This window comes from Mytilus trossulus, chromosome 5, assembly GCF_036588685.1.
Source record: "Mytilus trossulus isolate FHL-02 chromosome 5, PNRI_Mtr1.1.1.hap1, whole genome shotgun sequence".
Taxonomy (NCBI): domain Eukaryota; kingdom Metazoa; phylum Mollusca; class Bivalvia; order Mytilida; family Mytilidae; genus Mytilus; species Mytilus trossulus.
The window spans coordinates 46,753,488-46,764,303 of NC_086377.1; the positions used below are offsets into that span (position 1 = coordinate 46,753,488).

At 31.4% G+C, this 10,816-nt stretch overlaps 2 protein-coding genes across 2 annotated transcripts; one reads left to right on the forward strand and one right to left on the reverse strand.

Moving 5' to 3' along the window:
* The first annotated feature begins 294 nt into the window (after window positions 1-294).
* Window positions 295-5,497, forward strand: LOC134718891 (uncharacterized). Its single transcript, XM_063581739.1, has 4 exons — window positions 295-1,963; window positions 2,311-2,373; window positions 2,753-3,058; window positions 3,667-5,497. The coding sequence occupies exons 3-4, from the start codon at window positions 2,821-2,823 to the stop codon at window positions 4,269-4,271; spliced, it is 843 nt and encodes a 280-aa protein (XP_063437809.1). The 5' UTR covers window positions 295-1,963; window positions 2,311-2,373; window positions 2,753-2,820; the 3' UTR covers window positions 4,272-5,497.
* A 1-nt stretch (window position 5,498) lies between these two features.
* LOC134718892 (uncharacterized) lies at window positions 5,499-6,481 on the reverse strand. The gene is made up of 2 exons (XM_063581740.1): window positions 6,076-6,481; window positions 5,499-5,794 (listed from the first exon to the last, which is right to left on the reverse strand). The coding sequence occupies exons 1-2, from the start codon at window positions 6,464-6,466 to the stop codon at window positions 5,499-5,501; spliced, it is 687 nt and encodes a 228-aa protein (XP_063437810.1). The 5' UTR covers window positions 6,467-6,481.
* Between the last annotated feature and the right edge of the window lie 4,335 nt (window positions 6,482-10,816).

Below are 10,816 nucleotides of genomic sequence, written 5' to 3' on the forward strand. Positions count from 1 at the left end.
AGTCAAGATACAAGTACAGATTTTTATTCGGATATTAAGCAAAATCACTACAATGAACTGTATCATGTATTGGACTTAGCTATCCAACAAGTGTCAGAGGAAGTTATATTTGACGAGGAAAATAATCTATGGAAGGATCATGTGGACAAAACTATTGTTGAATTAGAGATAGAACAGAAATATAAAAAATGTCCAAGGTGTGGCTGCTTATTTGAGAAAAACAAGAGAAAATGCTCACAGTGTCATGAGGCGCTGATAGAAGCAAAGACTACTTAAAGTACTGATGGTGTCAAACAGAAACACTTTTCAAGAAAAAGCACTGTCAATGAGTATGGTATTTCCAAACCAGTTGTTGAAAATCCACAGAAATATAGCCATGTTGAATCTTCACATAATGACATTCCAGCTGAAATTTGTCTGTTGGATCCTGTATTTGTAAATCCCAATTCTATTGACAGCATCGTATTAGTTCTACGACATATTGGTAAAAAAGGAAGAATTTCTAAATATTTGAAAGACGATGATGAAACCCCAAAAAGATTTTGGACATTCGTTTGCTGTGACGGGCTTCCGCATGGATTGGTACGAAGAGTTGTTGAAGAGTACTTTGTATGCTTAGAATGTGAAGAAGGATTTTTAGGTATTAAGAATGTTGAAGATCATGAAGTCAAAGCACATCCTAATACAAGATCACGATATGTTCAAGAATTTGATTGGGTATTCCTTATTTGTGGTGATGGTCATTATGAAATGAACCTTATGAAGAGCTTTATGGAATTGAACTGGAATGTATGCATGAAATCATTAGTTGAGGTAATGGGATTTAGATCTGAAAAGGCCCAGAAATCAGCATTGGCATGTTCTGACAACCACAAGACATGGCAACTCATCATGATATTTCATTTAGGTACAATTTTAGAGTTGGTCAAGCCATATGTTGAAAAATGTCTACATGAAAAGCATGATCCTAGTCCTCAAGACTACATTTCATATGTAAAGACAAAAAGTGACAATGCGAATTATCTGTATCTATTTGAAATGGTATGTAGGTATACTCAAGCTATCATAAATATAAGAATGGCTGTGAGACGCAACAATTACATTCTTCTGCAAGCAGGAAAATTTATGAGTAAGGAGCTCTTTCATGGAAGGAACCATCCCAAATACCAAGACATTGAAGTATTTGATCATTTTGTACATCAGCTAATGCCAGTTGAACTAAAAACACATTTTGCCTCTCACTGTAGTCTATCCAAATCAGGGAATAAGAGCAAAGGTCAAGGGTTTGACTTCATTCTTGAAGAAGAAAATAAATCTGTAAAGACATGGTTGAAACGAGGTGTTCCAACTGAAAAAGTATGGTTGTCAACTTGTAGAAATAATCAATCACTGAAACAGATTAAAAAATCTGTAACCAGTATTGTAGGAAGCGTATATGAGGACTTGCATGGAAAAGAACCAGATTTAGAAGCTCCTATAAATGAGTGGAGACTACGCCTTCGACAAACTGGTTATATAAGTGACCAAAAACATGGACCAGTATTAACATCAATTTCAGCTGATATTCTAGATCAAGAACTGTTGTATTTTACAAGAGAATCAAATAGAAAGAGAGGTTATCGAATAATGGATATGCTTTTACATCAGCCACCACCAAATGATCCATCCATTCACCATCCTGTCTACATTCTTCCATCAGAGAGAGAAAAATATTTGTCTGTTGATTCACTTACAATTCAAGAGATTGACAACAAAATTTTAGATACAATTGATGATCTTGATGAAATTAATAAGCTCATGTTCCTTGATTTATATAGGGAAATGATAAGAAGTAAAACCACTCGGAAGGAGGATCATATAAAGTTTTTGGAGGAAATATCAACTGCTGCTGCTTATCTTGACAGTGTAGATGGGGATAGTAATTTCTTAAATGAAGAGTTGGAGAACTTATAATGCTAGTGTGGTATGTAAAGCTCACTAAATTTTATCCCATGTTAAAATCGAGACACCAATTTAAATGTGTTTTAGAACTTTGCTGGACTCTTTTATCTAGGGAGAACTTTGAAATGAACGTTATTTTTTTTTTAAATTTAGATGACACTACCATTTGTATGATAATTTAACAACTTTATTTATTAAGGAACAAAATATTGATAATTGCATGATTTTTGTACACGTACAGTTGCCTGATTGCATGCTTAAAACATTACTAATAATTGCATCTTCGAATTAGAAGAAATAATTTGACTGTAGCATGCATAATTGATCCATTTTTTCAATCAGCTGATTAATAAATTTTACTGTTTTCAGAAGGAATTGATGACCCTATTTATAACCTTGTGATTGCAGCAGAAAATCAGGAAAATTATTTAGGTAAGATTGCGAAAGTTCAACTTCTTTATCAATGTCTAATACAATCTGTTTTGAATTTATCATATATAGTAAATATTAAACATTTTTGAATTTAATTTATGATGAAAATGTTCTTAATTCATGGCATCTTTCTGTTTCATTAATGTTGCCACTATCATGACTAGTAAAGTATAAATCTCAGATATTGATCATGTTTATCATATTAATTGCAGTTATAATAAATGTCCATATTCTGTGCCTTGGGCCCTCCTCAACCTGATAAATGGCAACTACAATATGAATATAAGAAGCCATATACTAAAACAGGGAAAACGTCATGTTTACAAATTGAGACAAAACATTTATTGACTTTTTGTACTTTTATTTTCTTTATGAACAGTGTTTGCAGAAGATGATGGGTTACAAAATGAAGGCAATATTATAGATATCCACCTAAATAATATAGCTATGGACACAGTAAATGACGAAGATCTAGATGCACCTTCTCTTCATGACTTGGCTGTTGATACTTTAGGAGGAGAATCTACCATTATGCCGATTTCTATTGACATAGTTGATAGTAATGAGGTGGACTTAGGAGATGACGTAATGCCTGAAGAGTTGAGTCCAGTTATACCAACACCATCAACCTTTATGTTAGATGCAGTAGAAGAAGTGCCATCAACCTCAAAAACACCAAGTCCAAGTAAGTACATATTTTAAAAATGAAAAGAATGTGGTCTGATTGCCAATGAGACAACTCTCTGCAAGAGACCAAATGATGTACACAGCTATAGGTCACTTCTACCTTCAACATGGAGCAAAAGATTCTTCCACCTAGCACGCTGGAAAGACCCCAAAATGATGTGTTCCAAACAAGAAAACCAACAATTTATGTTCTAAACAATAGTGCAAACCATGACTGATTACATAATTTTTCAGTATTGAAGCGCTAAACTTTCTTTTAGTTATGAGTGTTGCAAATGAACTGAGTACCAATTTGAATAATTATTACATTTCAAGATCTATATGGTTACACCAACACCTTGTGTAGCTGTCAGATCTGTTGGTTGTACATGTAGCTATAATCTATTTTATTTTTCATTAGAAAAAAACATACTAAGTTAGAGAGATGATAACTTTATTAAAAACACATTTGATAAGTAGAAACAACAACTCAATCTTAACAAACTGGTATAAAATTAATATGTATATGTATTGTCCATTTTATCATTTGTTTATATAAACTTTTTAAATAATTATGATACCATTTTGATGGAATGATAACACTTTTAACTTCTTGTCATTTGACAGGAAGAAAAAGAAACCAAAAGGGCAAGTTTATGAGCAAACAAAATGGTACGCCCACGCAGATGGAAAGAAGAGAGAAGGATAGAAAAAGGAAGCATTTTGACCGAAATCTTAAAATTTTTGACAAGTTAACAAATGCATCAGTTGGGGCAGAGAGTTTAGCTTACTTCTGCCTAATAAAAAGGGAAAATGGAGAGGTCCACTATACAGGTACAGACGATTTCATCAAAAAATTCAAAGAAAATGAGAGTCTTCTTGATTTTAAAGACGGAATGATAGAGACAAGAAGAGAATCATTGCTCCTGAAATTGAACAAATCTACTGTTAAAAAACAAGCTGTAGAACCTTCTCCCCTGAAAGCACCAGAGCAGTTCTCATTTTTGCCAGGTATAGGCTTAGGTGAATCCCAAAGGAAGGAATTGGGAGAAGCTTTTGTATCTGGTGAAAATGCAATTGCTTTGGACAAAGACAGAATAGCAGATATAAAAAAACGTATATGGGTTAGGAAAAACAGAGTTAATCCAAAAGAAAGAGTTGAAACAAGGGGCAGGGGCAGAGGTCGGGGACAGGGCAGAGGGAGAAAGAAAGGCACTGAATCAAACAAATAATCATTTTTTATGTACATCAAGATAGTGTAGGCTTTTTTCATCCATTCATGATGTTAATTATTACAAATTGCAATGTTAAATGTTTACAATTTGTGTCTTTTATGTTCCAATCATCATCAACCCTAGTGATATTCCATATCTCGTATATATTTCATTGATCATGTTGATATTGAGGGCAGTATTTGCAAAAATTGTTTATGATGTTTTAATCTTACTTTAAGCATAATGAGTAAAAGTCCTCTCAAATAAAAAATCACATTGTCTTGAATTAACTTGTTGTAGTCTGATAACGTCATGATCACAAAAGAGACATTTGTACAATGATGTCAATTTTATATTTTAATTTGTATTTTATGTACTGAATAAATGTGATTGTCATATTCATTTATGATTGAAGTACCAAATTTGCTGTTTATATTATAATCTTCCTCCATTTACCATGTTTTTGATTTTGCATTTGTTATAAACTACATGTATTTTGATAAATTTGTTTACATTTGTTTGAATTACTATGATTTTCATGTATTTTGATAACTGTTTTTTACTTTACATTGTTTACTTGTTTTACTGTGTGTACAATATTTTTGATAAATTTATTTTCTATATGCTCCACCCAATTCTTACTTTGGGATTATCCTAATATTCATATGTTGTACTTAATCACAATGTTTACTACTGTTAATATTCATCATGTACTTGTTTTGTTTTCACCCTGCTTTTCATACAGTATTTAAAGTGTTAAGAAAAGAAAATAAACATGTTAATTTAAGGATCCACGCACCAGTACATGTATTATGATTGTGTTTGGGAATGTAAAACTGTATTGATTTGATTTAATGATATGTATATATATAAATTTTAAGGAGAGCAACAAATGTCTATTTACAAGTTAAGAAGACATTCTATGTAAAAACAATGCAACTAGACATTCGAGAAATAAAGAATTATAAATGAATGCTGCAGTAGTCTCTTCCATTTTTACCAAGTTTAATTTTCATGCTCTGATTATTTTTGGATTATTATCAAATTCTATAAAAGTTTGGTGATCCTTACAGTGGGGGTATGTTTTCTTCATATTGTTGTATTTTTATATACATATTAAAAAAATATTACATATCTAACATGATTACATAATATGTTGTGTATCATACATGATTAAGAATACAAATGCTTGTTGTTTTGAACTTGCTGTATGAATTGATATCAATAAATTTGTTTACATGATGTTCATGCGTGTACTCTTTCATCAAGTTCCCTAAGAGGTACACAGTCTTCAAGAATATGCATTGTATCTGCAAACATCCGGTCACGTATATGCAAATAATAAGAACAAGGAATGTCTGCTCCCCCACCTGGTCTGTCATGACCTCTATTGTTTGACCGGTATCGTTGGTTTGATGGTGGATTTGCTGAGAGTCTTGGTGGTCCTGTGACTTTACACTTAATGCATCTGATAGTGTTCCGAGAAATCATATTTCTGAAAGCTGTGCAAAGATTTGCAGGAACTCTCCCCACTTGTTTTCCTGTGCAAAAAAAAAGAAAAATAATAGATTTCTGATGTTCTGACTGACTTTATTGAGCTACCCAAGCTTTGATAAAAACTGGTTAATCCTTTTTAATTTGCAAAGTGTTTATTATATATAAATGACTAAAAGAATATATAACATGTATAACTTAGCCTCATTTAGCATGTTTAGGGGACACATTGTCATGAGTAGGTGTCAGTAAAATTTTAACCAAGGTAAATGTAAACATGGTAAAGTACATGAACTATATAAATAGAGTAACAACAACATGAACAAACCTGCAATATCTTTCATAAGCTGTCCCCTTTGGTGGTTTTCTTCTCTCATGTCGGTTGAAACATTGTGAAGATCTGGAGAAATCTCTTGAAGCAGTGGCATTACTACCTTTGTTGCATATTGGCTGAAAGGATTTCCTTCCTCGGGCAACACATCTAACTCAATTTGTGAGTGAGGCTTTATCCGAAAAGCATGGTATCCTTTTATTGACCATTCAATCTTGATGATCCTCTCTGTATTCATTTCTAACTGCTGAATTTGTGTAAGATGTATACTACTATTTTCAAGCACAGAGGGAAAAAAAATGGATGGTTTATCCATCAAACATATATCTTCTAATTGGAAGGGAAAGCCATCCATTAAAACTGTTAAACAAATGGATGGTAAGTCCATCCTTTTTCTTTTGGATGGAATATCCATCCAAATACCTAAATCTTAAGTTTGGATGGATTTCCATCCTAACCCTGACTGTTGAATCTATTTACCAATAAATTTCTACAGCTTTCATTTCAACTTGCAAACAAAGAAATTATTATCATAAAATATTTTTGATGTGATTTGTTGATTAACAATTCAAACTATTTAATATTTGTGTTATCTTATGTACATCGTATTCATTTCTCACGGGGGGGGGGGGGGGGGTGGGGGGCATTTAACCTCTGGAAGTGATGGTATGGTCCTTAACAATTTTCAGATCCCAAATTTGATCAAAGAAAAAAAAAATGGACAAGCAAATAACGAAAACAGGTTGAATTCTGACTCTCCCTTTGATGGTAAATTTTTAACAATTAAATAATCGTTTCGTAGCCTCGACATTATGGTCTTATACAAGTGTAAAACATAATTTCCATGAGGATCATTATTTACCACTTTTGTATCATTTTTTTTTACTTGAAAACTTACGAAGTTCTCTCTGAATTTTAATAGTTATCTCATTTAATTCAATTGTTATAGAATTTTTTTTGGAATGGTACATCGACTAGATCATAAACATAAAAGTGATTATAGATGCTTATATGTCATTGTTTTGATTCACTTCTGTTTCTTGATAACGTATTATTTATTAAAAGATAATCTGTGTCTAGTCAGGGATTTGTAAAGTGTCACAATACAAATCCTTGGTCTGGTGCACATATTTTGTTTGATTTTGTATTATAAATATTATTCTCATACATGTTTTTTTTCTCAATTTCAAATAGTGACAAAGAAAAATAATGACATTTGGATGAATAATTGTATTGTTTTTAAAAATGTTTAATTTGTTTGTTTTAATCATCATGATCATGATTTTTATGTTTAAATATAATATTTATAAATGCATTGATTACCTTTCCGAGTAGGAGTTCGTTTAAACTAGGGCATAGCTTACAAAACAATAAAATTACTTTAAAAAATATGTTTTACTATATAAATGTTATGTTCAATTGCACAATTCAAATTTGGGGAATATTTTGATATAATTAATTTTGTGTTATTTGATATCACTGATGCACGAATAGGTGTTAAATGTTTGCTAAATGACTGTTAAATTATTCTATTCCGCCTTTATGTATACGTTTAGGGGGTTGGTTGGCGTGGCGTAAGACTAAGTACAGGCTTATGATTCAGGGGGAAAGGGGATGGGTTGAAAAGTGTTATATTTAAAACGATAAACTATATTGTATCGGTGCCACGTTTTCCGTTTAATATTATTTTTTTAATTTTATAAGTTATACTGTGAAATGTTTTTTCAGATTGATCACTCACCTGCTACCTGTTTATTGATAACTTTGGGTTGGGGTATTACCAGTAAGCAGTATCTCACACTTTCTTTCACTTGTTAATTTTGATTACAGCAAATGACACAAACAAATAGATTTTTCATTTTTCAAACATAGTAAATTAAAAATGGTGCATCAGAACCAGATTGAAATAGAATTATATAGAGAATGAGAAAACATTTGATTTGTAGTGTTTCGATAGGGAGATCAAAGATGAAGGTATATGTCAACTAGAATGATATCCATGCAACAGCACAATATATACTGAAAAAAGACATGTGGAAAAATCTTCAATTTGTTCAAATTAAAATGTAGGTTTTCTTGAAGTTTATTCCTTTTGCTCTATATGAAAAAAATAAAATTTTAGACTTCGATGACAGTTCTTTCCAGTTTTAATGCTTATGATGTACATACGTTCATCACATTCATAAAGTTATAATAATAGTTAAATGTGTTGAACAGAATAAAACTTGACAATGTTTTAACATTTGATTTTGTTGATGTCATCATGAAGGATTATGGAGTTACAGAAAAAGAGGTTACTGAAAAAGCAGCAAACTATTTGAAATGGGCTCCAGATAGATGGGGCGGTTGGAGGCTGGGGGTAAACTTCTAGATACTATATTCCTATAATAATCAATGGAATTGGAAGTGTATAACCTCAGGGTTCAGCCATTTAAAACTGATTTTCAATATCTAGTGAGAAAAGAAACTGACAATTTTGACCTTCAGATTCACTGTCATTTTAATGATGTCAATTCATTAAATTTAAGTAATTCAGAATGTTGTTGTCTTTTTTTTTCATAGTTGTATTAATAAATAAATGTTTATTACTTTTGTGTTTTTACTTTTTTCTCTATAATCAGTGATTGAGCATGAGAATACATGAGTAATGAACAGCAAACTTTGTTTCATATATTTTCATCGCTTATTTAAAAATTAGGCGAATTATATTTGTATTTCCGTATGTGGGTTTAACATTAGAGTATGCTTATGATATTTTATGTATATCATAAACATTCCATTTAGAATGTAAAAACAAATTTAAATCATACACATTCCATTTAGAATATAAAAACAAATTTATATCATATGCATTTCATTTAGAATATAAAAACAAATTTTCATTGCCGACAATAGTAATGTTTCTTACTGTACTGATTAAATTGAGTTTTTTTTTATATAAAACCTTAATTTCAATATGAGTTGACTGTAGAAAGAGAGATCAATGGTGAAAGTGAAGAAGATGACATTAATCCAGAAGCAACAGAGGTTGACACAACCACAACTACAGTGAATTTGACACTAATAAGAAAGAATGTTGCATACAGTGAGTATGGAGACCACCAGAAACAGCACTGTTTCCTATTCAACAGGAGTAGATGATTCAGAACATTTTGCAATGACTGTAATAGATGCAGTGCCGAACCATTTCAAGAAACAAAACTCTCGTTATACCAGTTCTAACACCTTATAAATATTACAGTTATTTAACAGAGAAAATAACATGTATTACTGACAATTCATTTAATAATTTACTTGATAATTTTCATATCGGAATTATAACTTAACTTGTTTTGATTAAGAAAGTATATTGACTAATTTTTGTTGTTGTTAAATTGTCAGTATGCTGACATTAAGACATCTTATAGTTCTTTTATAACCCTAGTGAAATGTGTTGCTAACATTTCCTGTGGTCAATTGAATCTCCCTGCTTAAAGAGATTTATTTGTGACCCATCTGTTTTGTTAATTAAAAAACCTTATGACTATCACTAAGGACAGTCATCATTTAGAGGGAGTGTAAACAAGACAATATTTGTCTTATCTGTTAATGTTTTTTTTACATTTTTTGTTTGTATCATAGTTATGTAATGTAGCTGATGGCATAGAGGTCATAGCCTTTTAGAATGTATTAATTTAAGTAAGATTTTATTATGTATAAGTATATTGCTGCATTTTTTATGCATATTTGCTAACAATTTAGGTCAGATAAAAAAGAAAAAAATAGGTCAACTAATAGTGCATAGTTGGTGCATTTTTGGTGGCAATGTGTATATTTATGTCAGATATTTGTTATTTTATACTCAGTTTCTAGGTACGTCTTGGCAGATCACTGATACATTCGGAATTGCTATTAGGTGTCACTTTGTAAATACAACTGTTTCTCAAAACACGCCTCTTTTGGGGAGATCTTGAATATTCATAGAAAATTAATTTTATGTACATACTGGTTCCCAGTTATGCTCTCCGTGTTGCATCTCACAGAGACATAAATTGGGAATGTTACCAGTTATTATACATATGCATATTGTGTACATTGAAATCTGTGGTAATCTTTCATTCGAGGTAGTGGTAGTTAAGAAAATAAGTGTAAACTCTGAGAAGTTCAGGGCATATACACGTTGAAAATATGCCCCACAGCCCTATAAATTGACCTTTGAAATAAATTGTGGTCCATACAAACTTTCAATTCTAGGATTAGAATCTTTTCAAAACTTCATAGTAAAAGTCGTACAGTTTTATCGATAAAAGGAGTTCCTATGGGAAATTGCATTGTCAATATTTACAGAAATGCAAACTGTTGGGACCAAAACTCCCAAAATCAATCCCAACCTTCAATTTATGGTCATAAACCTTATGTTTAAATTTCATAGATTTCTATTCACTGATACCAAAGTTAGAGTGCGAAAATCAAATGTCTTCGGACGACGACGACCACACCAAGGTCATACAAATATACGATCAAATGTTTTTGCGGTCGTAAAAAATGTCATACAGTCATGGTTAAAATTAATGTTACATAATAGTACTTCTGTGTATCATTCATAATGCAAAAACTACTAAAGTTTCTCTATATAAATATTGTCTCTATAAAAATAAACAGTGTAACTTATAAATTGCCAGTCTGTCTCCAAATCTGCAAGATTGGCCAAAGAACAAGACCAATTATTTATATCTATATTTGATTAATTGGATTAGTC